Source organism: Hippocampus guttulatus, chromosome 17, assembly GCF_054856545.1.
Source record: "Hippocampus guttulatus isolate MCC_2025c chromosome 17, RoL_Hgut_1.0, whole genome shotgun sequence".
Classification (NCBI taxonomy): domain Eukaryota; kingdom Metazoa; phylum Chordata; class Actinopteri; order Syngnathiformes; family Syngnathidae; genus Hippocampus; species Hippocampus guttulatus.
This window is the reverse complement of record NC_141277.1, coordinates 4,293,637-4,321,085: the sequence shown is the minus strand read 5'-3', so window position 1 is coordinate 4,321,085 and position 27,449 is coordinate 4,293,637. Positions and strand designations below refer to the sequence as shown.

At 44.2% G+C, this 27,449-nt stretch overlaps 1 protein-coding gene across 2 annotated transcripts in view; it reads left to right on the top strand.

Moving 5' to 3' along the window:
* The window catches only part of sppl3 (signal peptide peptidase 3), a 46,956-nt gene extending 28,955 nt beyond the window's left edge, over positions 1-18,001 (top strand). Inside the window, exons 1-11 of one of the 2 annotated variants that reach the window (XM_086134208.1) lie at positions 1,808-2,345; positions 10,664-10,741; positions 11,262-11,353; positions 11,441-11,560; positions 11,754-11,832; positions 12,797-12,909; positions 13,172-13,278; positions 14,328-14,491; positions 14,770-14,960; positions 15,100-15,209; positions 15,562-18,001. In XM_086134208.1, the coding sequence (XP_085990334.1) occupies positions 2,320-2,345; positions 10,664-10,741; positions 11,262-11,353; positions 11,441-11,560; positions 11,754-11,832; positions 12,797-12,909; positions 13,172-13,278; positions 14,328-14,491; positions 14,770-14,960; positions 15,100-15,209; positions 15,562-15,630 (1,149 nt within the window). In that variant the 5' untranslated portion in view covers positions 1,808-2,319 and the 3' untranslated portion in view covers positions 15,631-18,001. Of the gene's footprint in view, positions 1-1,807; positions 2,346-10,663; positions 10,742-11,261; positions 11,354-11,440; positions 11,561-11,753; positions 11,833-12,796; positions 12,910-13,171; positions 13,279-14,327; positions 14,492-14,769; positions 14,961-15,099; positions 15,210-15,561 lie in introns of those variants that run through there. The other variant, XM_086134207.1, reaches the window with a different exon arrangement.
* Positions 18,002-27,449: the final 9,448 nt, after the last annotated feature.

The following is a 27,449-nucleotide window of genomic DNA, read 5'->3' as shown; positions in this document are numbered from 1 at the left end:
ATGAGATGTTCACTGTGGAAAGGGCACCCCGCAATCGTGGCGAGAAGTGTGTGTGTCTAATTGTATTATTTTACTCTTCAACACTGCAAATCTTTTCAGCAACTTCAGATCTAACCACAGATATAAAGTTTGTATTATTTTTGAACGGAATGGAATATTTTCCATGAAGATATTACAGCATTGACAGATTACAGATTTTGATTGCGTTTTATTTTCGGCACATTGGCAGTTTATTTGAAAGACGCGTCGTCGTCAAGCTTCAAAGGAACAAAAACTTGTCCTGCTCATTAAGGTGTTAAAATAAGCAATATTTTTTTCTTACTACATATTTTCCCCCCAAAAAAGTATTTTTACAGTTAGAAGTTGGTGGGGGTTGTACTTTGTATTGCTGGCAGACCGACCGCGAGTTTTGTGTCAGGACTGTTGTTGAGTGTAATTTGGGGAAAGCTAGTCTTAAACCTCAGTTGGCCTCAAAGGTTAATTCATCTTGAGTGTCTGCTGAATGGATGTGTCTCTATTTCTGTGGACAGATTGAGCATAATCTGAAAGAAAAGCAGCTCTCTGCAGACTTCTGTAATCCTCGCACTCTTCGGTTATAGAGGGAATCCTGCTGACCTCCCTCTAAACCCCAATTCAATCTCCACCATCCGGAGACACATCTTGCCTCCACTAAACCATAATAGGAAAGTTTTGTTTTGAAAGTCACAATAGTCATTACATTACTGTGCCTGTAGGATGCTGCGCTTTACGCCAGAGTTTTGGCAGCGATGGGTACTAGCCAAGGCTGGTCCAAGCAGACATCGAACGTATATGGAGTCAGTAATGAACAGTAGATAGCAGCCTTGGCTCGTACCCATCGCTGCCAATAAATTGCAGTCCTGGTTGAGAATTAGCACGCGGACAAACTGTTGCTGGTTGGTGAGAAAAACCCTGTCCGCCTGCTCAGCACTGCAGTTTTTGGAGGAGGGGAGGTGGGTGCACAGCCAGCGTTTTTTTCCATCAATTCGGATGGTTTGCCATTGCCGGGGTCATTGAGTGACAGCATACAGTCCACCTTCTCCAGTTCAGTTCAAAGACCCCCCCTCAGAACCTTCTCACAACAGACACAAGGATTTGGAGTGACATGGCACGCTGGCGGTCATTCGGGACTCACAGTACTGTAGTTAGCTACCTAACTCTTGTTCTATGACATCCCTGCTGACCACCAGAGCCGAACAGCACGGAATGACTAATGCCGGCAAAGTTACAAGGGATCTCAGACACAAACCTCACTGAGAAGCCTTCATAGAGCTGAAGACCACATCCAGAGGATGGGGAGGGGCGACATCCCACTTCAACAAAAACAACTGCAGCTGGCACAAAGTAAATAAATATTGAATAGTTTAAAGTCAGTCTATTGGGTGATGAAATTATGGCCCCGCCCACCCACCCACACACACACACACACACACACACACAATAATATAAAAGCAAATGGGGACAGGTATACAGTACAATATGAAAGAAAGAAATGGAAAACTGAGTCGGAGCCACCTCTGTGCATATTTTTTTTGTGTAACAATTTATATTAAAAAAAAAGATATATTTGTTGGGTAGCTCGTCTCTTTCCAAAATAGTGGCATATTTTACGTGTTTTGTCACAGTCCAAATAGCTGATTAAATTATCTAAATGCGTTGTTTTGAATGCGTTCAAACCTGTGCGGTGCTACAAGTACAAACGAGGCTTTCGGGTGCACAAAAGCGGTCCAGTGCTCGTCCTACTTGCAAAGCTCTCTCCGCGTGCACGCGCAGCAGGGCGAGTGTGCGCGCCCCCGCCACTCTAGTATAGACAACAAAGCCTCAACGTCTTCCATAACAGCGAGGGCTGCGGACTCGAGAAACAGCAGCATTTATCCAGGCAACGTCGCGCTGAATATGGATTTACAGTGGGTGTAACGTCGCTGGAGACCGAGCCTTCTTGGCTGGGGTGGGTGACGGACGGCAGCAAAGAATAGAAAAAAGGCGAAGAGCGTAAGCAACGATCAGTGTGGCTGTTTTGGGGGGGTGGTTTTGTCTCGTTCATCTAACCACAGCAACCCCCATCATCAGAGCCGCTTCAAGTGCACCACATTCGGCTAGTGGCTCGGCTAGCTGCCGTCGGGATGCAGCACCATGTTGACACCGACAAGTAGCCGCTAGGGCGACGGACAACGAGGGAAACGCCGAAAGAGCTTACTCCTCAATAACCACACACCCCTCCTGATCGAGGTCCCAACGGGTCGTCGCCGGGACCCCAATCCCCGTGAGCCACAGTAGCGGAGCCCCACTGTTGTCGGCGATATGGCGGAGCAAGGCTACTCATCTTGGTGAGTGCGCACGGGCACGCGCTACCCGCTAAGTATTAGCCACCTAGCCTCCTGCGTTGCTTTTGGCAAGTGCCATTGACGAGGGGACGCATTTGGACCTAAACGTGTACGTCTCCCATCGTAGCTAACCACCCCGTGCACATCTAAACTTGGACAAAAACATGTCAGTCGTTTGAATATTTCTGAGAGCAGCTAAAAATGTGTGGTTAGCCGGCCGCGGCTAATGATGCTGCCGTGGTACCGCCATTCAGCTGAGGTCAATTCCAATGGTGTTATTGTGAACGAATGCTAACGAGCTAGCCGACCAGCTACCTGACTGGACACTTGTGCTTTAACGTATCTATTTTATCCAGAATTCGCGTGAGTTGGATTTATAACCTCGGGGGGGACGCCACATTGCACGGGAGCGTTAAGCTGATTAGTGAGCAAACAAATTAGCGTTAGCTGATGAGAGAGAGGGCCAGCGTTCATCGACGAGACGCACATAATAACGATGGCTCCCCTTGTGGGGGGCTTCAAGCTATTTGCAGTGTGGTGGCAATCGTGTCCCAACATGACACCCCTTTTCGCGCGGCGTGGCACTCGATAGGTTGCCGCACATCGCAGTTTGAACAGGTGGAGAAAGATGCGAGCACCTGAAGCTACCTTGAATGTTGACACTCGATTCAGATGACGCGATAATTCCAAACACCCCTCGAATGAAAATTACTTCCACTTTGCTGAGGCCTCAGAAGATGAGCGTTCTACTACCTCAGCAACTTTGAAGGTGTGAAAACGAGCACAATTAGCTCGTTGAAACCGTATTTTGCATCTTAGGTTTAGCTGTCCCTCGGATCAACAAAGAGCAGCAGATGGGTGCTTTTTTTTCCGGCCTTGGTATCTTAATACGACTTCTGTTGTCATAGAACACTGAAGACTAAATCGAAATAAACACAGTTCAAGGCAATGTGCAGTGAAGCATGCAACATTTTACGAAGACCCCCACTCAAAACAAATCTTGTTTCATTTGCCCACGGAACCAATCTAAGAATCAAGACCTCTGCTGTGTTTGGTCTTTTCAGAGCTTTGGTCTAGTTTGTCTTGAGATTCAGGATTTAAGTGTGTTTGTTATGTAAATGTCTCCATTGCGTCTCGAAGCGCTTCCTTTGCAAAAGTGGCAAAAAGGACTTCTTCCTAGGACGTCTTAGCACAGAATGTCCTAGGATGTCTTAGCCCAATTCTGTGACGTCGCCTTGAAGGATTATTACAACACTGTGTGGAACACAGTACGTTATTCACAATAGGCTAGCTTTTTGTCATTTCTGTTAAAACTCTGCAGTTGTCAATATAAATCGCAGCGTTTCTGTCTCATTTCATCTGTGGCGTATCATTTGAGCCTCAGCATCACACATCAGTCCCACTCTTACACCTCCAGCACTCTGATGTGTCACACCACCATCTTTGCCTTTGGTGACATTTACTCACAGAACAAATTGCAGCAGTGTTGGTGCTTGTTCATCGTGACTCTTGCGCTCTTTCTTTCTGGAGTCTTCTACCCAAATCGATATTTTCATTTTGATCCAGGCAGGATCAACCAGGTTGGCTCAGGGCTGGGCTGGCTGGTGAGTAGGGAGCAGCGGCGGCGGCGGGTGGCCCCGGCGACAGGCCGGGCACCCTCGCCAGGGCAACCCAGGCTTGCCCACCTATGGCCGCTGTCAAGTTGCCGCTTCCTGGAGCGCCCCTTCTTTTGAGAGACACATTTTCGAGCCCGCCAAAGTGGTCTTGCTTGCATTTGGCACAGGGCATTGTGGGATGTGTGATGCCAACGTTGGGAGCTCTGTTGTTTTTTATGCGTTTTTGCCCTTTGTTCACTTTTTGAATACTATTTTGATATGAGCAAGACGTAAGAATGCGCTACATGTGGTAATTTGGTTAAGTGTCGTTATTTGTTCTATCAATTCAGCACTATTTTTCTTCACAGATGTGATTGATTATTTTAATAATGGTGCTTAACGTACTTTACACTTGCCTGACAGTGAAGAATACTACTTAGAATTCCTGCACAGATGCCAAACGTTTTTTTTTGTTTTCCCCCCTCGTGGAAAGTGTCCTGCAAAGTACTGTTTGACCTTAAAAAGATCCTCTCTAGTCAATACTTTGATAAGTGTGTTACATTTTTCCATGCTGCCATTGATAAAACAAAAACATTTTCTCTTCGCTGAGTTGCCATTTTGCAGTACTGCAATGTGTTGTCACGTGGTCGGTTGCAGACTTTTCATACCCGTGGAACATAAACCCGAATTAGAATGAACTTCACGTGATCAGATGGATTGAATGCAATTAATTTTCTTGAATGACGCTATCATTGTGCCATTCATTCAGCAAAATTAATAATTGAATGGATTTGTTAAACACAAATTACACATAATTGAACTCATTGAAATTAATTGATGACTACAGCAAGTGCCGCTGGAAACGGCTAAGTGGAACAATGTATTTATTTATGTTCACCAGAACACCCTCCCAAATTTTAGTCACGTCTGCACCGTACTTATTTTCTGTCTTTAACTCCGCGCGGGAAGCTGCCGATGTGACTTGCTGTCGAAGACGTTCTATGAATAGAATAGTTGTGTCTCGTCATGTCATTGTCATGACCATTCACATGCATTTACGTCACACTGACACATTTCGCAGCACCATGCATGGGTCCAATTGCTTTTGTGAACACACGGACATCTAATAGTAGCGGCCATTCTTTGTTGGTGATAATATCGAGGCGATCTTTCTGGCAGCGTAGCATGGCTAATTTGCCGCGGACATTTTGAAGTGCTAAATGCCACCGCGGAAAATCATGCAGAAAGGAACTAAAATAAGTATTTCAAATTTAAAGCGATACCACTATTTCTGCACGTATATACATATTTGTTTTAATGTGACTTTTTTTTTCTCTCTCTCTCTCTTTAAGTACATGAGTTCTACTCTTGTAATTGCAGCCTGCGAGACGAGGCCGAAGCCTGTGTTTTCAAAATTACAGTTTTTGAATGTGAAGGGCGCAAATGTTGTTCTCGTGTTCTGTTGTGTTTGGCTAAGCAGTGTCTCCCCGTTATCAATCATCACCACCACCGCCGCATTTATCACCGATGCGATCTGGTCTTGTCGTGCCACCGTTTCGCACGTCTATCGAGGCGAATGTTGGAATTTCGTGAGGCATGTATGTCTGACCTTCCCCGAGGAGGTGCTGTTCTCGTTTGTGTGCGGTGAGGTGAAGCATGGGCCAAAGATGAGTTACATTTAGTTGGGAAATCTCATAAAAGCGCAAATCCGGCTTCAAACGACTCCAATGTGCTACAATCTGGAGTGCGCCGAAATTGTCTGCTCTAACAACTTTGAATCAGTCGGCTCCATCTCCATAAAGTGTCCGTGGCTAATGTCTCTTGGACGCTTAGAAAGTTAACGTGAAACATTCCCGGTCCACCTACAAAAGGCTTTGTGACATTGATAATTCGTAATAACTCGGAATGCAGTTGCTATGGGAAAACGTGAGCAACCCGTAAGTCAGTAAGTGTCGCAGTACTGTTTGCGTTCAATCAAGTCGAACGGGATATTAACCAAGACGCTTACATAAGTCCAGAGTTAATTGGAAGGTGTGTGAGGAGTCACACTGTCGCATCTTGTCAAAAGATTAAGAACCCATAAAAACGCATCGGGGGCTTCGCCTCGATAAACAAAGTTGATTGATCTGACTTGACTGTATGGACCGTCGTCGTCAATGATTCCCAACCACTGCACCGTGTGAGCTCGTCATGTGCTGCAGGAAATTATTCTTTTTCACTGAATTGCTTGCAGGTCAGTTTGGCTCCTGTAATCGCTAACGTGTGATTGTTTGGGAGACGGTGGTACGCTTCAGATGTCTTTTGCTTCTTTGGAAACCGTGCTGAACGAAAACTGATTTTATGTCATTGTATTATAAGTCACATTAAGCAAAATTCAATTGAACTTTGTTGCTTTCATTCACTCGTAAGTACATAAACGCGCATTTTTTAAAAAAGCGTTATCTGTCAATCTTTGTGTGTGAACGTTAAACTTCGCGAGGGGACGCAAAAGTTTTTTTTTTCTTCAGTTTTCTGCAAGCTGAGTTTGAATGTAAACAAACAACTGCAGTTTTCTAACAGCCAATAATTTGTCCGTTGGCACATGGCGTTGCCGCAATACAGACAATCGGCACACGTCCAATCGCGCTAATATTCTCCACTGGTGAATGAAAATATCACGGCTGCATGAGCGCAAACGGCCCAGCAGAACTCAAAAATAGCCACTCACTGACTGCCCCTATGTTTGACTTCTATTTACGACGGTGGAATGTTGACATTATATCATATTAATTGGTGGGTGGGGGTGAAAGGATCAGCGCAAGCGAAACATCAATGTGAACCAACCGTTTTTCATATCCCTAAACAATATTCAGTATTCTCTTTAATGGAACAAACGTATGGTGTGGAACAAAAAAAAAACAACAACAACAACTGTGATTGGCTCCAGCACGCCCCGCAGCCCCTGTGAGGATCAGAAAATGGATGGATGGACAAAAAAAAGAATAGATACAAAAGTTCAACTTGTATACTTTCCCGTTAAATAACCCTGCTACTGCAACTGTTCTGGCTACAGAACAGCTGTACCGCGCCTACAGCCCGAAGACAGCTGGTATAGGCTCCAACACGCCCGCGATAAATGCAAAACCATCAAATGAGCTCATTACGTGTCGTTTGAAGCCTCAAAACGTTGCATGTCAAGACCGAAGCCCCCCCCCCCCCAACCCCCTTCTTCAAAATGCCACACGAGGATGCAAACACGCCACACATCCAAACTGCACGGAAGGGGAGGCGAACTTGTTTTAATGGAAGAAAAAAAAAAAGGGTCGCCGTTGATAACAAATTACATTCCCGTTCCTGGAGGATTTAGACCATTACATCCATAATTGGATTAGATGTTGGAGGGAGATGATTGTTAATCCCCAATTGGAGGTCTCAAGGCAACTCCACCCTGTAGCTACTGTGAAAGAGTGTTAAATACAGCGCAGGGCATCCGCATGCCAAGTACAATTTTTCTGGACGCCCACAGCAGACTCCTTTGCTGCCCGCTGACCCTTTTGTGGTCAAGTCACGCATGTTGGCTGGTTGAAAGTCAAATTTGGGATTGTTATTTGGAGGGGGAGTGAGGGGGGGGAGGGGGCTGTCGTTGGACAAGGAGGGTTTATGGCTCCTTTGGGCTTGCGTCCAGCCCCCAACAGTCCGGGATTGTATTTTGTTTTTAAATGTTCCATTCATCTATCTCGCCCATGTTCCGCGGGCATCTGTGCGCAGAATTCAGACGAACTAGCTTGGTGCTGGAATATGAATTAGCTCCGCGACGGATGAAACTCGGCGACTATTTAGCCGCTGCGGTGACATCATTCGAATCTGTGAAGAAGAAGGTCAGTCTTTCTGAAATGCTCTCTCTAAGTCTCCGTTTTATTTATTTTATTTTATTTTTCGCCGTTTTCAGATGGCACCTCGACCAATGTCATATTTGAATGAGATTGCTTGCGATGCATCGAGAATGACCTCAAGTTTAGTCAGGAATTTGTCATTAAAGCGCACGCAAAGCTACAAGGTGCAAGATGTCTTTATATGCGCTTTATATAAATATATATTGTACTTTTTCTGCCTATTCCTTGGAAGCTTCTTTCTTTCTTTTTCTTTCTTGTAATCCAACCAAGTCACATTCACTTTTGTGAGATGCACATGCAAATGAAAATTGCCTTGATCATCTTTTATTCTTGGTGCATATTCCACACCACAGTGGTCTTAACAGCAGTTTTTTTTTTAAAGCCTTGGAAAATATCTCCACATTTAATGAGCTCTCTTATTTCTCGAACTTTTGATACATTGTAGATGTGACTTATTAGTGTGCACATTTACTTTGCAAATCGACGATCAGCGGAACGGAACGCAAACATGTGCAAGCTGCTTCTCAATCGCGTACAATTCGTGTCTTTTGCCGCTGGGTTTTTGCATTAACTTTTGTGCAACATTTTCACCGAGCAAGTATCTCAAAATGTTCACTGAGCAGGGTTTATATCCAGGAATTATTGCAGAGGAGAGGTGCGAAATGAGCATTTTTGTCCGAACCACCATTCAATTGCAAAAAACAATAAAACCTCGCAGCAATTTTGGGAAAAAAAATCAAACCAATAAAATAGCAGAACCATTTGTTGAGTTGTTGCATTTGTATTTTCAAAGATGTCGAGCGTGATGGCCCTCTGAGGCCTCGGGAGCAAATAAAATGGCCGCCGGTTGCCAGAGGAAAGGGGATGTGAAGAGCGATCGTCATGTTATAGAGGACATCGAGCGTTTACGTACACGAGCGCATTCCTCAGCCAAGAAGGGCGAGTTTGACAAGTGACTGACAAGTCAGCATCTCGGTCAGAACGCAGCGAGCCACAATGGCCGCCTTGTCTCTTTCCCTCGCGCCAGGGCCCGCGTTAGAAGGTCGCGGGTCGGGTCAGGTCCAGGCCGTGTCAAAACATTCAAAACTTCAATCAAGATTTAGGTCCCCTTTGCGCATCGGCGCTCCCCGGGCGCTCATCTGAAAGGAAAGTCCTTTGCATGAGCACAAAGCGGCGCTCGGAGAGTGAAACATTGCGGTTTTGTGTTTTCATTGGACGCCGCCGGTGGAATATCTGCGCTACGAGCTGCAATTCCCACACAATGTTCGATGCGAACGCTGCTCGGTGCTGTCGCCGAGCCAAGATGCCAAAGAATGAAATGAATAGCGAGTGGCCCAGAACACTTGTTGATGCGTCACGGCGGGATATTGTAGCATTCCCAAGATGCCGAGAGCCGTACGACGGCACGGCGCCGACTGAGAAGCCTAATTTGGATGCTTAGTATGTTATTGAATTTTCTGCATCTGCGATCTTGCGTTTCATCTTCCCGCCGTCAACGTTTTTACATATGACAGAAGCGGACAAGTGTTGACAGTGCAACGTCAGCGGTGCCAAGTGAGCCACGCGTTTTGTGTACGTTGATTGTAATCCATTTCAGGATTGGAGCTGCTCCTCCAACTTGTGACTGCTTGTCTCTCTGCGTTCAACTCCCAAGTGCAACCCTTTGGGATCTTGTTCAAACTTTTCTTGACGTTTTTGTTCGCTGCCAGTCGAAGCGTTTGATTTCCTGACCAGCCCCGTATGTTGATTGCGATCATTTTGAACCTTGTTGTGCTCGCTCTCTCGTGCGCCGTGCCAGAACGAGGGAGTCAACCGGCAGAAAGGGACACTCCTACGGTTTTTGCGCCAACACGCCACTTAACCGCGCCGCCCGCCCTACCTTCCTCGAGAGGCATTATCCGTCCGCAGTCGTTAAAATTGAGATTGACGTGCTACATTTTCAGAAGAATGACATCAGCTCGCCGATTTACAAGGCGTGTCAGGTGTTTGTCTACCGCTCATGTAACTTTTTTATTTTTCCTAAAAAAAAAAAAACATTCTGTTTGGAATTTTAAAGGCTAGGCTAGTTGCTATCTGTCCACAGTATCTGTCTTCAAAGATGTGACTGCTGCGGTGCGCGCGTCGGCAACGCCTACTCCATATTTTTTGCGCAGAGTTGTATGTAGTTGGATTTAATTGATTTTTTTATAAATCAATTCATGGGGTCCTGCTATTCTTCTTTTATTTTACAACCATTTCCACTTATTGCGCGCTCTTAATAATAAGGTCCAGCAGTCTCCCAGGGGAGGAGAATATTTATCCCCGCTGTTGAACAGCAGCACTTTTTTTTTTTTTTATAAATAGTTTGAAGTGATGCACGGTGCACTTAATGTGTCCTGTCACTTTTATGGAATGTTTGCAATAATGTGTTCAATTGAACATTCAGAGTTACTGTGGTAAGAGCTCACCATTCCAATTGAGCTCGCCCGACACCTTTCAACAATTCACATTTATATGCTGTGCTTGCCGCGCCATGTTTTGGGACATTCTAGTTGCTGGGTGCAACCTGATTTTTTTTCCTCAGTGCAGTATCTAATTTCTATATTACGGTTGAACCGCTAAGGTGTGGCGCAATTTGTTCATTGGTGCTACATGCTGGAGAGAAGTTAATTTGTTCTAGGCTTGGCAATATTATGATGACTGTATTGTTCCAGAAAATGTTTGTTGAACTCCCAAGTTTTCACAACTTGGGTACGTTCCTCACTGTAGTTCTACTCTCGCGTCTTATTTATTGACTGACATCTTAATCCAAAAAGGAATAATAAATCGGGTTCATCATGTTCTTCTTTTTTTTAATATATGTTCTTCTCTTTAGGGCGTATTCTTTAGTTGACTCCAGCCAGGTGTCCACCTTCCTCATTTCCATTCTTCTCATCGTCTATGGCAGCTTCAGGTAAGTGGCACTTGGTGAAATATGAGATGTGGCTCGACTTCATTTTCGACATGCATTTGCACCGCATGCTTCAAGTGACACAATCGCAAACATTTTTTTCCTACTGTCAAGCGTCACGATCGTCGTGTTTCGCGGCAGCGTAAGATGAACGAAGCGCGCGGAATCGGATACCTTCAGTTTGGGAATCCGGCCTCTTCGATATGCAAATAAAAATCCAAAACGTATCAGATACCTGCCGATGCAAGTGCGGCGTAAAACGTGAGCACCCGATACGATACCTGATGTGAACACACCTGATCCAAACATCTTAAAATTCAACTCCTCCACGCCGGCATCACCTCGGCGAGTCCCGTCGGTGTCGAGCACGTGCACTCAGTTGTCTTTGCCGTCGTCTCTTCGCATCTGCCACGGCGGCGAACGAGTCCATTACACTTCGGACCGCGAATTAAACCGAGTGCCGGATAGGGGAGGACGCTGTCAATGTGAGGTTTGCTCACAGCACTCCTCCTCTCCGCTGCAGGTCATTAAACATGGACTGCGAGAACCAAGAGAAGGACAAAGATGGCAACCCCATCGCGACGGGCTCCTTCAACAACAGCAACACAAACAACAGTGAGTCCAATCCTTTGCAGCGTCACCTTGTTTTGCGCGGCCTCAATTCCAAAACGCTGCTGATATTTGGATCTTGTCTTCTTGCAGGCATTCAGACCATAGACTCAACGCAGGCGCTGTTCCTACCCATCGGCGCCTCCGTGTCTCTGCTCGTCATGTTCTTCTTCTTTGACTCGGTCCAGGTGGTCTTCACCATCTGCACGGCAGGTGAGCGCCAGATCGCGCAAAGAGCACAGCAAATGAGTGCTTTTTGGCTTGCGCGCACACTAGTATTTATTTTATTTTTTTTGTGCTCCTCCGATGGAAGTTCAAAGATCATTAGCTGCTCCGTGAAGCGGACACTAAAAAAAAAAGGATGAGAATGAGCTGACTCTCTCGTTGCTGTCTTTCTCATCCCCAGTGCTCGCTACAATTGCTTTTGCTTTCCTCTTGTTGCCAATGTGCCAGTATCTGACAAGGCCCTGCTCCCCACAGAACAAGTAAGATTTTATTTTCTTTTTTTTTTTCTTCTTCTTTTCATTTCAATCTTCATGCTTCATTGCTCTATATGCAATCGCCTGCGTTCCAGTCCGAAAGGAAAAACAACAAAGGTTTATGAACCGCACGTCGACGCGCTGCATTTGCTCATATAGTGGCCGTTATTTATTTGGTTGCCAGCCAATCACAATCCCGCGAATATGGCAAATACGAACCGCGCCACTCCCCCGTTTCTGCTCGTCATTGGCGATGCGGCGAACCTTGCAAACATTTGCCTTCATATTTTTATAGTGCGTAACATGTAAACATTCACTGCGAACCTTCGGATTTAATAAGTGCTCGATGTCCTCTGGCAGCAATAACCTCAACCAAACGTTTCCTGTCAGACTTGCGACAACGCTCAGGATGAATTTCAACCAATTCCCCTTGACTAAACTGTTGCGGTTCAAGGAGGTTGCTGGTGTGGTCGATTGCGTCATGACTCTGAGGTCACACCGGCGCATCTCAATCAGGTTTCATCGTGATATAAGAAATATGAAAACTATATATTTTCCTCTCCGCTTGTATCAAAGGCAATGTTCTTCCTCGCCCGCGACCCTTCGGAAATGACTCTGCTTGATTGTTAGAAAACGAGAAAAAATGTATATATACTGGCCATGCCGCATGCCTTCTAAAGGTTAAGTTTAGCATGCTGGTGTCTGGACATTGCAGCTATTCCATTGCAATGGTGAACCACAAGGAGGGGCGGCCACCACCCACTCTGCAACCAATCTGAATCCTTTCTCACACACACACACACACACACACACACACACACACAGTCCAAGCTTGTCTGACATGGTTCTTTCTAACCTGGCTCTTCCCACTTGTTGAAATGTTTATTTCGACTCCTCTCACAATAGCGCATTGTGGTGCATGTCAATGACGTCGCCTCTCCATGTTTTCCCTCCCGCGTTTAAATTGCAGGATTTCATTCGGCTGCTGCGGCCGCTTCACTCTGGCCGAGCTGCTGTCCTTCTCCCTCTCCGTCATGTTGGTGCTCATCTGGGTGCTGACCGGACACTGGCTCCTCATGGACGGTGCGTCACCGTGTCAACCACGCAGCCGAGTTGACATAGCCCCCCTCCCCATATGCACGACGCCAACCGTGCTCATCGCGGTCAAAAACTTTTTCTGGTTGCGTTTGAGTAACGCACTTTGTTGTTCAGCTCCATCATTGCCTACGCTAAGTGCAAGAGAGAATGTTTTAATTCAGTCTTAAGTGTCGTTACGAGTTGTTCTTTTTCACCCAACTTGCCATCGTTAACGTATTTTTGTGGGGGGGTTTTCCCCTCTTTGCAGCATTGGCCATGGGTTTGTGCGTGGCCATGATAGCCTTTGTGCGGCTGCCCAGTCTGAAGGTGTCGTGCCTGCTGCTGTCAGGGCTGCTCATCTATGACGTGTTCTGGGTAAGGACATCGCCATAGCTGCTGACACACACTCAACACTCTCTCTCTCTCTCTCTCTCACACACACGCGCGGTGCCGTGAGCAAAAGATACATGAGGACAAGCTCATTGTCATCAGCTCACTGTCTCCCAAAAAACATCCGGACGTCGGCGTGATTTATGAACTTCAAGTGACATTATTGCCGCCGTCAGTCAAAGAAACGCCGGGTTATGGAACAATAAGCAACAGTCACTGAAAAATAGGTCTCCCTTCTGACGCTTTAATATACACACATTGAAATTTACAACGTGGCATCACAAGGTTACGAACGGCGCAAGGATCGAAATCGTAATGCGTCACCCGCCATTATGCTACCGACTGGTTTTCGGTGGACTGTTTTATGTTGACAAATATTTACTGTCATGATGACGGTTTTCAGTCGGCAAACGGCACACAGTGAAATAGGTTGTGCGGGGGTTAAGAATATGTCGTCACGGGGCAAACGAAGTTTACTTGTGGCCAAGAAGTGCTTTTTCGTATGAATATTTGCTGTCATTGCCATTTTACTTCTGCATTCGGATAGAACAGGGAGGGGGGAAGAAGAAAAATCAGGTTACGAGCCCTTACGAATGGCCACCGGGCCGCCCTGTGGCCATTCATCATAATAATCATATCTTTGTGTTTGACGAAACGGTCCCAAATTTCCCACAAAGTGAATTTGTCTGTAAATTGAGACACATAAATGAGAGACCGTTCATTTCAACGCAGACAAGTTTTGTTGGCGCAGATACTTATTGGCTCGCCGTTTCGCCGTCGGGCCATGTCTTTCCTAACAGATATGTTTCAGTCCCGTCGCTTCGTAAATGTCACAGCCGTCAGGGAGGACACTTGGTTTTTACAGTCACATTCACATTAAAGTGCATTTGGAGAAAAGGGTGCATTACGCACCAATAAAAGCCAATGATCAATCTCCACCGCTGCAGTGCGTCTCATTTTCAGCCCCAACGGGCGCCTAGCAACCGTAAGCGGAGGAGCATAACGTGCCGATGCCTCCTTCGGTTTCCCTTTAGGTCTTCTTCTCGGCCTACATCTTCAACAGCAACGTGATGGTCAAAGTTGCCACCCAACCTGCTGAAAACCCCATTGACGTCCTGTCCAGGAAGCTGCACTTAGGGCCAGGGATGGCCCGTGACGTCCCCCGCCTCTCCTTACCCGGAAAACTGGTCTTTCCCAGGTAGGGATGACACTGGGTGCCTCCACTTTCTCTTTATTGCTGATTTGTATTTTTATTTATTTATTTATTTATTTCCTGTATTGAATTTATTTTTCTCGGCTTTTCTCTCCGCACGACTTTTAATTTTCCGCTGGAATGAGCGTTACAGCCTCGGTGGGCTGTTAAAGAACATTACTCCGCCAAATTGGTCGCTTTGTCCTTTATTTGCGCACAATGACAAGATATTGAGGAATTTTAACATTCCAAACATGCCCGTCGTTGTCCCTCCTCTATCGCAGCTCCACGGGAAGTCACTTCTCAATGCTGGGAATTGGAGACATCGTGATGCCCGGGCTGCTCCTGTGCTTTGTCCTGCGCTACGACAACTACAAGAAGCAAGCGAGCGGGGAGGCCGCGGGGCCCGGGAACATGTCGGGACGCATGCAGCGGGTCTCCTATTTCCACTGCACTCTCATCGGATACTTTGTGGGTGAGTGAACGAGCGATTTTTATTCCAAAACGGGATGTTATTTCAAAGGGAAAATGCACAAACAAAAATGAAAGGAAGTCTCATTTCATTTGACATGTCTGGCTTGATTGGTAATTTTTTTTGGTGTGTGTGAGATCAGGTCTTTTGACGGCCACCGTGGCATCCAGGATCCATCGTGCTGCTCAGCCTGCTCTGCTCTACCTGGTGCCCTTCACCCTGCTGCCTCTGCTCACGATGGCCTACCTGAAGGTACGTCCACAGTCAGCGGGTGGTACGCGCTTTGCTTGATGGGTTTGAGATGTGTGTCGATGCGGCAGAATTCATGACTTGATTTGAATGTCTGCAGTGGAACATAATTCGTTCTGGTGCTGGTGAGATCGCCGATTTGTTTGAAGTGGAAACATGTTTTGCCGTCGGAAATAATCCAAATAAAATAATTCTGTCCGAATGTTATAGAAGACATTGTCTCTGTTCGGCGGAATTTTCGCATCGTCAAAAAACACCACGCGCATCAACGCGCCAAAATCATGAATGGAAGGACACGTCATCAGCACTGGCCCAATGTGTAAGCGCTTGGTGTGTGTCTGTGCATGTGTTTCAGGGGGATTTGCGGCGCATGTGGTCCGAGCCCTTCCACACCAAGCCCAGCTCCCGCTTCCTGGAGGTATGATGCACCCAGGCAATTAGCGACCAGCAACTGAGGGGAGGATCACGGACCCCCACTCCCATGGAAGAGCGGGGGATGAATGGATGGATGGGTGGGTGGGGGGTGCACCCTCACAGTGAGGCCATGTCGTCACCACTTGTTCATGCTTTCCACCCATCTGCAAAGAACCCATGAGAAGGACACAAGGGTGTGTGCGCGCGCGTGTGGATCACAAATGCCCCAACACACGTCATCTTCCTCCTCTTCATGATAGCACACCCTGCTCATGTTTCACTTCCCCTTCCTCCCGTCTTTCCTCCGCATTGATTTGTCACACAGATCACATGACCTCCCTCCTGTCCCTCCTCCCTTTGTGGACTTGCGATTATGAGACATGTGGGGGGGGGGGGGGGGTCTATATATATATATATTTTTTTTAGCATTGTCGTGGTCATTACTCTTGACATTATTATTTCAGAGTGATGTCAAACAAGCAAGGAGTGTCGCCGTGGCGACAGGAGGAGGGGGGGGCATGCAGTGAAGGAGAGGAGGGGGGGCATACACGCAACACACAGATAACGAGACATCCCCTCCTCTCTTGTCATCTGCTCTCCTCACTCCCCATTCCACAAAGACGACAATGTATTTTATTTAGAAAAGGGTTTTATTCTCTGCATATACAGAAAATGATGCATTTTGAAATTGCGCACACCCGGCGGGCATGGCTCCCGTTTGTAGATATGTGTACACTTGTATTTTTGCCATCTCTTCAGTTCGTATTTGTGTTGGAGAGCATGTTGAGCAGCGGGCGGCTTGAAACTGACGGCCAGTGGACTCGTGGAAAACTTTTGGTGTGTGTGCTTGTGCGATAGAAACACAAAGGCAAAGAAAACAATATCCAACCGTGTCAGCGGCTGTTAGTTTCCTGCTCCTGTTCTCAAGTATGTGCGTGCGTGCGTGTGTGTGTGTGTGTGCGCGCGCGAGAGAAAATGATGACCTGCTTTTAATTTGCTTTTAATTTGGACTGGCTGTGACAATAGTCAGGTTGGCATTGACGCGGGTGGACTACTCTGACTCACCGGTGTGTAAACCTTTTTGTAAAATATGTACTTTTTTGGGGTGGGGGGGTTGTTTTTCAAGATAGGACGAGTCCAGACAGGTGGAAATGTAAACAGTGTTTTTTAAAATAAATGTTTCTTCAAATAAATGAATGTTGAATTAATTTGAAGGTATGTTATGTTCATCCAGAGACCTGTTTTGTCCCTTTTTTCTGATGCTTTCTTTTTGAATTTTTTTGTGCACATCCGAAAGGGACGTTAAAAGGCCACCGACATGGTGACGCCAAAGAACAAGTGAGTGAGCGTGATGAGGACCTGACTATTGTGATGAGTCTGTGGGAGATGCACAGGTACTGTGGTTACATGTATAGATACAGCTCTGTGTGTGTGTGTGTGTGTGTGTGTGTGTGTGTGTGTGTGTGTGTGTGTGTGTGTGTGTGTGTGTGTGTGTGTGTGTGTGTGTGTGTTGGACCTGAGGATGGGAGGAAATCACTCAAAAAAAATCTGAAATTGATCAATGGAAATTAGAACTACAAGCTAACAAGTAGTTTGTTTTACTGTAACCAGTCTTTGTTGTTGTTGTTTTTGTAATTTATTTTTTATTTTCTTTTGTTGTCTTGCCACTGTTTTGTGGTGCCTGTCTAATTTATACCACAAAAGGCAAGGAAGCCCAAGGGACGTTGCAGATTTTTTTTGTCTCCCCCCCCCCCCCCCCACCCAAATGTTCTTCTTATTTTATTTTATTTTTTACTCGGGACGTGCATGTTAAGTGTGCATTGTAATCATTTTGGGCGGCTATTGTCAAACTTTTTTGGAGGCTGGACAGGACCTATTCTATGAGCCCCACCCTCCCCGTGTACACAGCAGAGTTTGGACTCGGGACGTTTGTGACTTGGGGTCCAGAGGGGGAAAAAAACAGCTCAATCTTTGGGACCTGAGCACCCTTTCCAAGCCTGAACTGTCGAAACCACAAAGCCCATCACCTCTCCATGGACATGGCAAGAAAATATATAGATTTATATACATATACAAGTATACATATATACCTATATGTGTGTACAGGGTATATACACATATAAATAGCTGAAGACGATCATTGTGGACAACCTTTTTTTTTATTTTTATGGATTTCTTTTCAGTCATTAAATTTTGTCTCCAGAGGATTGCAGCTCTCTAGACATTGCGACTGAATGGATTCTGTATAGACAAATGGTGACTCAATAAATTAAGAACCGTGTTGTGATGAAACATGAATCTGGATGCGTTTTATCCACACACCAAAAAAAATGTCTCCCTCATTCAGGATTGTGCTGTAAATAAACATGACTAACTGTAAATGCTGTTGTCTTCAATTGGGTTGGATCCCGGATGGAGAAGCCAATCGGACATGCAGGATGTGTAGCCAGGGGAGGCAGATTGTGACCAGTCACAAAAAAAAAAGACGTAAAAACTAACTGGACAAAATTAGACGTGGCAAGTGTCTGTTATGTCTGTCAACGTCTCCTAAATGTTTTCCAACACTTGTGATAAACACGGTTTCCATAGCCAGTCTAATGTATTTAATAATTCTCATACAGATCATTAGTGCCGGGCGGCAAAATGATCACTTTTCAGGAGACCGACCCCCGCCCCAAAAGGTATTGTTTGTTTCTTCAACCATTAAAGGAGAGCAAGCCATTTTCAAAAACTGAGATGAATCATTTGTAACATAAATAAAACACCCACACTTGTGGGCTGACCTGTAGTATAGATTTGTGGAAAGAAATAGATCAAAATTTACCTAATTGTAACTCAGGAGGTTTCAGTCTCACACCAACGAATATTAAATAGTTTTGCTGATTGCATACAATTGCGGATTAAGCTTGAGGTGAGGCAGAGAGGATTCGACCTCCACACTGCAGCTCCGGTGCCCACACTGAAGGGGGCGTACGAGAGCGCACAGGTTCAAGGTGGTGGGTGATTTACTTCTCCCCAGGCACCTGCGTAGAAGACTAAAGGCACATCTCATCGGACTGCATAGCTCAACAGTGGAAAATGAATGAAAAAGATTCCAGACCCATTCTCGTCTTCTGGGTTGAAAATGATTTGATCATGACTGGACCAAAGGTGACAAAGTTACTCTACTTTGGGCTCACGATGCCAGTTACAAGTGTCTCTGGGAAGATCGTCCTCGGATTTAAAACGACTCGACAAACATTTGGAATAGGGTTTTTCCAGGAAGACTTCCATTGCTGGATATAATCTCTAGTTATACAAAGAGACTTTTGAAGCTCAAAGAAGAAGATAAGTAGCTGTACAGGAAAAGGGACAACGAAAAAGGTAAGACAATTAAACTTGAACTAAAAAGTTAAGACAATGAAACGTTTTGAGCTTGACCTGAAAAAGGTCATTAAACAATCAATTTGGGTTTTCAAAAACTAGAATTAAATATTTTTGAGTGGTGACAGTATGCATTTTAAATATTTGAGTATTATAATAATATGGCATCAAGTATGAACTTAATATTTCAGTGGAAGCCCAAATGAAATTTTATTTTTTAGCACCACAATCAAAGTCTCAATCACTAGAAATAACGCTCTTTATTGTCGAATGTGCGTGCAAAAAAATGCTGTTTTTGGCCATTATGCGTTGTGTTCGGCTCCTAAATTTGTAAATCGGACTTTGATACGCATGGCACACCAGTCATAAACCTCACCACGCGTCACGATACGTACAAGACCGGCCAAAAGCCTCCTGCCTGCAGATGTTTCATGGAGACCTCCATTGCGAAATGTTCTAGGATGTAAACTCATTTTCGGCCGGATCATAGTTATGATGCCGTTTTGGCTCCTAAAACCTTTTTTTTTTTTTTTTTAAATCTACACTTTTAACATTTGTCTCGCTGTAAATATAATGGCAGAATGTGTTTGGCTTGATAAGTACATCTTATTGTGTCGCACATTTGCGAGTCATTCAAAGCCTGCAATTATTTTATTAGTTTAATGCTATACTGTGTGGTACATTAGCGGTGGTTGCAAAAACAAAATTACAATACAGGTATTGTAATGTATGAATAAGGCGAATGTGGGAAGGTTCTCCAGCAGAGGGAGCCACAATACAAATATCTACTTTCGAGCAGGAGAGGAAGAGCGGCTTATTATAATGAATAATAATAATAATAATAATCTAAGTATCACGACGCCTATTATCTCCAAATTGTCGTATTGTGCATTAATATCTCAGTCAACCTTGTTTAAAAAATCAGGTTAACGTTTTATGCTTTAACAATGTCGTCAACATCAAAGTTTTTACAATGTAAAGTGACAAAAAAAGGAAAGGACATTAATTGAATAGTTAGGAATTAAACGAAATTTAACGTTAGCGGTTCCTTCAGAGGGTGGAGCGTTGGGAGGAGGAGGAAGGAGAATTGTTGACTTGTCGATGACTTCATGAACAGAAAATGGCCGCAACAATGACAAAGCAAAGACGCTGAGTCAAGAGTTTTAACTCAAAGCTCAGAAACGCAGACTTTTCCTGCCCTCTTTCTCTCTCAGGAACTTTCATATAAATTGTTTTATGCCACTCAAGTCAACACAATTCTTTCTTTTTACTCTGCTAAAGTCTTTACAATACTATCAGAATGTACCCCCGCGGAATCAAAATAGTATCGTCCGTTTTCTTCGGCATAGTCTAACAATTTTGATATTGGATGGGGCTGGGGGTGTCTTTGTCAAAACGTGTGCCGTTAGGAAGGTCTGTGCTCTACTGAGTGACAATGTCGTAAATATTATATCTGTGCTCGCTATAGCCTTGATTTTGACTTTAAATTAATAGATAAAATGGTGTTCTAAGACTATTGTGGATTTTGAGCTCTTTATTTAGCCCACCAGCTTAGCCAATTGGGTTGATGGTCACATAAAGGATAAACATGTGTAATATAAATTGGGAAGGACTTAAACGAATACTAAATAATATGACAAAAGAATCTTATGTGTAATTTTAAATTCATTCAAAAATAATCATTGAAAATCACAAATAAACAAAAATAGTTTTTGAATAAGTTTCAGGTGTACATTTAAAGTCCTTTTGCATAGTAAGTATAACTAAAATGTTTCTTAGACATCATGTCCATATTCAAACTCAATTACAATCCCCCCCCCCCCCCCGTACGTTTTAACCACCCAGAAGCAGGGGGAAAAGTAACAAATTGCCTGCAAAATGAATTAATGGAGAGGGTCGAATGTTTTCGTGCAACTGATCGTGTCAAGACATACTGTAGTTTAGTAAGTGATTTGCGACACAAGGTTGTACGCCGTATTCCGATTGAAGCTTTTCGACAGTAACAACAAAGTTCCATAAAGTGTTGTGCGCTGTCCTAATTTTAGTCCAATATATAAAGTAAACCTTAGCACGTAGTTGTTGTCTGTATCCACCAGCTTTGTTTCTTTTTTTCTTTTTTTTAATTTCAGGTCAAGCAGAAATGTGTTAATTGCAAAACATTTCCTTATTTTGTCATTGATTGTTGTTTTGTTAAGTAATGATTCCTACAGGGAACCCCCCCCCCCCCCAAGCTCAACAAATAACGGAACCACATAACAACGACATAAATAGACATACCTACAGTTATTGACTGAGGTTTTTGGGATGTGTAGCAACATGAATCCGGAAGCATGAATGACCATGACCCACCTTATTCAGAGAATAGAGACATTCTCCATTTTGTCGTTGGCTAGAACAGTGGTTTGCAAAGTGTGATACGAGTACCGCTGCTGGTACACGGGTTCCCTCTAGTGGTACGCAAAGGAATCACGAATGACGTTCTAACTGCGAATAGTATAATAAAGTGGATTCTTTTTTTTTTTTTTCTCAATTCAGTACATTTGTGAAGTACAGTTAACTTCTATTCAACTTTTGGGGACAATGCATTTGTATTTGATCTTTTTAAATGTTTATTTCGGCACATTTTTGATTGAACCTTCATGTGCAACTGATTTGAATTGAATAATTATTTAAGTAACATTAATAATCATTGCATTCGTTTCCTCTTCCCCCCGCCCCAATAAATCAACCTCGTTTCTGACGAACCATTATTAATGCGACCCAAAATGAGTTTACATTGACAAATAGCATCTCTTATGCCACCTATTTGGGAAGAATTAATTGCAAAGCCTGGAATGAATTCAATTGCTTTGTTTCGTGGACTCCCAGGACTGGTTCAAAGTGACAGATGTGAAGATAGGAAGGCTCAAGTGACCAGTCGTTAGCTTTCGGTGGCTTTACTGACATGGAAGGTGGGGGTTGAAGAGCATGACACTGGGTGGTGGGATTGCTGAAGGGCTGAGCGAGCGGCGGGGGTGCGGGTGGAAGGTCGGGGAGGTCAAGGCAGGCAGGGACCCGCCCCTCGTCCGTCATTGGCCACTCGGCCCTGCCGACCCTGCGCCGCTTTGAAGTGGCCAGAATTCCACCACGGCCATGGGGATTGTAGCATGTCATTTGAAAAGAAATTTGACGAGGTGGTCCTAAAAACAGAAGGACGTGGATGGGTGGGGTTCGCTGGGAATGCTGGGTTTTGTTGTTCGGCGACGTCACATGACCAGGCAGGCCAGGTGATGGCGGCCAGCTACTATTAGACGCCTTCATTTACATTTAGGGCACCCTTTCATTCATTGGGTACTGACACCACTCCCACCCCACCCCCTACCACACACACACACACACACACAAACCTAGTGAATTGATTCTTGAATTGATTGATTCATTTTGTTGTAACCTACAAGAAGGCTATTTTCTCCCCCCAAAAATGCAAAAAAAATATTTTCCCTCTTTCATTTTGACGACACTACTCATTTTTATAGAGTAATACTGCATCAAAATGTTGGGATACATACAGCGGTGATATCTATTTCAGTTTTTGTGACAGATTCTAAAGAGGACATTTTGTGTAAAATCGGTCCACGCTTCATACTTCACATTGAAGCCCCCCCCCCCACAGTTGGAAAATGTCTCATAATAATTTGCACGTTTCTGTATAAATCATACATACTTGTGTGTGTGAATATATAAGTAGTGACTCTTTTATTATGTTTGTGTGGGACAAATAAAGGATATCTTAAATTTAGTTTTTTTTTTTTCTAGAAGGCAGTTTCCTGCTTTTGTAATCGAAATGTTCCTCACGCTTAATACTCCACAGCAGGACATTTTTGCCAGTTACATTCTAATAAAAATATCATTCACCACCACAAGTCAATCAAATGATGATGCCGTAATATCTATGTATTTTAATAATCTAACAAAGAGACTAGTTGTTGACACCTCTCTATATACTAGTTGTATCATTGTAAAAAGACATTTAATTGTGCCATTTTATGTTACACACTCATGTAAATCATTAGAAAAGAATCATATAAACGCTTTATTTGGGGTGGATCACATGTGCCGGGGAGTAACAGTATGTTTTTGTTTTTCGAATGTGTGTTTATTTCTGTTTATGTTGTAGTTAAAAAGAAAAAAGAGGGCGGGGGGGGGGGGGCAAATAATTGCTTACATCACCGCAAAACATCAAATTTGAGCAGCGTCGTCATCTGTTGCGCAGTATATACACGCTATCATTAAAATGCGTTGTATAAGCAGTTATGGAAGGTTTGTAAACTGTCTTTCCCAAAAGTGAACGAGTGTGCGGTTTTGGCTGGAGGGCCTCTTTGAAAAGGGGCCCGCCCATACCTTCAAGAGGACTGATTCAAGGGAGGAAGTGAGGCAACGTTGCATTATTTGTTGGGAACAATTTCGCAAGCTATTTTAAAGCCTGTACGGTGGCAAAATGAGCAGTTTGAACAACAGCAGACAGAGTTTTATTGCTTGTGCAGCCCCCCGGCCACTTCATTAAGTACACCTGCGCAACCTAATGAGATCCGGTCCCTGAAAAAGAAAAAATGCTGAAGATTATAAAATAATAATGACCTTTTTTTTAATAAGTTTGAATTGACATTTTGATTGAATTGAATGGGCTGTTCGGTGCTTTCTACCGTCTTTGTTACTGATTTGTTGCTTTACTGTTGTATATGTTAGTTGCTCCATGTACAGCACTTTGTGTGCAGCGATGGCTGTTTGAAAGTGCTCTATAAATACAGTTGAGTTGAGATTGTGAGAGAGGTATTCATTTATGCCACGATTGTGTCAAATTGATCCATGTGGAAGTCAAAAACAAAATGTCCGTATGAAACTTTGGATTAACTTGTGTAGTGTCATCAAACATGTAATACTCTTTGAGTTATTATTAATAATACAAATAATTGTTTGATTTTTTTTGTTGTTTTTGTTTTGTTTATTTGTTTTGTTTTGGACACTTTTAAACACTTACACAAATTTCTCTCGAGTCAAAATTGACCCAGGAGCTCTGGTGTTTGTGAGTAACTGCAAAAGAGAAGGATAGCAGTATGTTTGTCATTGTGGCTATATATGGCTGAATATTTTACATCTTTGAAGTCGCTAATGACGGGCAATCCAGGGCCCGAAATGTCCTTCCTGCAACTTTTACTCATTTCTAGGCTATATTTTGTCGCTAAACATTCGAGCGCAATCATAGTGAACACATACATACCTCGGGACGAGTGTCAATCAAAAGTGAGCGATCTGATCTTTTGCATTGGATGCGAATGCCGCGTTGTGTGTCGAGGCTCGCGACGGAGGCATCAGAGGTCATTTCAAGAGCGTTGCTATTAATTGGCCACTCGTGTTCCGGTTCATAGCAGAAAACGTCCTTCCTCCTTATTCTTCTTTTTCTTCTTCTTTTTTCCTGCACACCAACCGGCAGGCATTCCAGGCTTGTTTAAATAAGGCCGGCCTGCCTGCCCGGGCGCGGGTGGATTCCCCTCTGGCCCTTTGCCCTTCGACCCCGAGTGCATTCCGTATGTAAAGTGAGGAATTCCTCTGAAGTTCACTTAATGGGCTTGAGGGTTTTTTTTTCCTGTTGGACTCTGCTCATGCCATGCACTATAGTTGAGGTGGAAAAGGGGGGAGAGGAGGAGGTGGAGGATGCGCGCATGTATGCATACTGCATGGAGGGAAAGGAGGATGTGGACCGTGGCTTATGGACGAGTCTCGCTGTTGATCACGCGCACCGCACGCACACTAGGAAATAATCGAGAAGTCATCAATGTGCCCGTCAATACCCGAGCTCACTCGGAAGTGTTTCAGTTGTGACTGTTGGTGCACTGGTGGCGCTTGTTTGCTCGACTAGAAGACAAAACGGACTAGACTTGTTTGTGTCTCGCTAGCTAGCTAGCTAGCTACGCCAAAAGCTATTTCTAATACTGGGTTCCTTTAGCTAATCTTCCTATGTCTACCAAACTGGAATGAGAATACTGTACTAATAATGAGAGTAATGATAGTCACATTGGTTCATTTCATAAAACCAAATGTCAATAAAAGTGTGACAGTGGTCTGTGATTTAATAAAACTTTGCATTTAGTGACATGCGCATGTGTAAACTGTCCAAGTGTCAGGAGGGTGCTGATATGCAAGTGATTTTCTTTCTTTTAGCCCTTTTTCAGAAGGTTGTTCGCTTTTCAGGCTGAAATAATGATAATAATAATAATAATATTAATAATAGCAATCCGTTTGTTTTTAAAAGTGAAGCTAAAATGAGGTCCAAGGCAAGAGCTGTGTCCAAACGTCTTCTGTGAGCAAAGTAATAATGCTGAGTTACGGGGGAAAATATGCAATGTGTTTGCGGGGGGGGGGGGGGGGGGGGGCTGTAAAACTGCTGTTTAGTAACGTGAATCACAATAAAATGGTAGTTGTTCTCAAATGAATTTAACCCATCAGATGATTATTGTCTCTGTGCTTGTTGTTGGGGTGTTGGGGTGTTTGGAGTTTGCGCGGGTGTACAAGTGCATCCCGCATGGTACACAGAGATTTTTTTTTTTTTTTACCTTTCATCCCCCTCTTGTTATTCTTCTTTTTGCTTGCCCTGGTGTCTTAAGATCACTTTATTTTGTTGTTGTTATTTGGTAGGTTTCAACACGTCTGCTAGCAAGGGGGGGTGGGGGGGTCCTTTGTGGGGAATTCCAAAAAGCATCATTTTTGCCCTTGCAATGTTCAAGCAGTGCTTTCTCGCTGATATGGACCAATCTCGGCCATCGCTCGAAAACCCCTTTTCGTCCCAAGGCCCTTACCAACTGCTTGCCTTGCTTGCCCTGTCTCCCCACAGCCCCCAAAGTAGAAGGTGGACCCCTCTGTATCAATAATGATACCATTAGAGATCTTTTCCATTCAAAAGAAAGGGTTTGTTTTGTTTTGGGGTTGGGTTTTTTTGGGGGGGTTTTTGCGGTGTACAACTGAAATGTGAGCGCCGCTTTTGATATGTTGACTTCTTTGAAGAATGACGTATGACCCAGTTGAGCCAAATTCATCCGAAATATGGGAACCAAATTACTACACTAAATTACTACAATATTATTTGATTGTTTTGTTGTTGTTGTTTTTTAATTTCAGTCAACCCTGAGCATATCAATAGTTTGCCTTTCTAAAGACGCTTGAATAGGTTAATTAATTTCACAGTTAATTCCCCTAGATTATAGACTGCCATAGTGTGATAACCTTATCTGGAGTCAAAATATTTCGCAACAGCTCGGTGTGCATCGGTGCAGTTGCACACGACCAGTAATTAACTTGGCCTCATTCGCTTCATAAATGTTTACATACGGGCTCTCTGTATGAACGTGCAGCAATGTCTAATGTTTGTGGGGTTATTTTCAGCCCGTTAAAAGAGAGACGGCTGCCAGGGTGGCGGCGGTTCTCGTGCGGTTGTGTGCTTCGGGAGTTGCTGCTGTGTACTGTTGGAGACACAGTTAAAAGAAAAAAAAAAGGAGCCTGCCACCCACACAGCTGGAATGTCATGCATGCAGTCTATAGAGTCTGTTTTAAGGGAGGGGGGGGGGCAGGAGGAAGGGAGGATGGCTTAAGGTGGGGTCCGGCCACTGCTCCTTCATGAGAAAGGAGAAGAAACCTCCCACAGCCACCCAAAACGTCACCATTAAGCTTCTTCCAAATTATCAATGACGATCCATCACACTGGCTTGGCTTGATGGGAGAGTCCAGGAGTGAGGAGGAGGCAGCTGTGTGCGTGTGTGTGTGCGTGTGTGTGTGTGTGTGTGTGTGTGGTGGATGGAAATGGGGATGGGGGAAGGGAAGAGGTCAAAGTGCAGAGGAAGAAAGGAGGTACATTTTGGGAGGATGGGAGTTGCTACGTGGGGGGAAATGCAAAAAAAAAAAAAAAAAAAAGGAAGAAAATAGGCACAACAATAAGCAGCATCTTTTAAAATGCTTTTCTCACCCGGGCCCACATGACACCTCTCTCTCTCACACACACACACTCAGAGGCAGGAAGCCATATTACTACTACTACTACTGCATGTATGTTTGTGGCCTTAACGCCCCCCCCCCCCCCCCACACACGCACACACGCACACATCCCCCCAGGCTCCTTTTAAACAGAAACATTTTCCAGCGCATGAAAGTAATTTCTCTCTCTCTCTCCATCTGCTTGAGTCATAAAAACAAGATCCCCCCCCCCAACAAAACTTAACTTTTTCAAAAGGTTGAATCATTGGAAACACTCCCAATCTAACAATACAATTCCAATACAATTATTTTCAATAAACTTGTGATTAAAAACACCCAGTTTTAGCTCCTCAATACTAATTAACATATGTAAGGCCCGTTTGAAAAAGAAATGTCTAAAAGTGAAATACACGCTAGTGTATTGGAGCTAATAAAATGTATTCATTCAACAGCGGGATATAAACA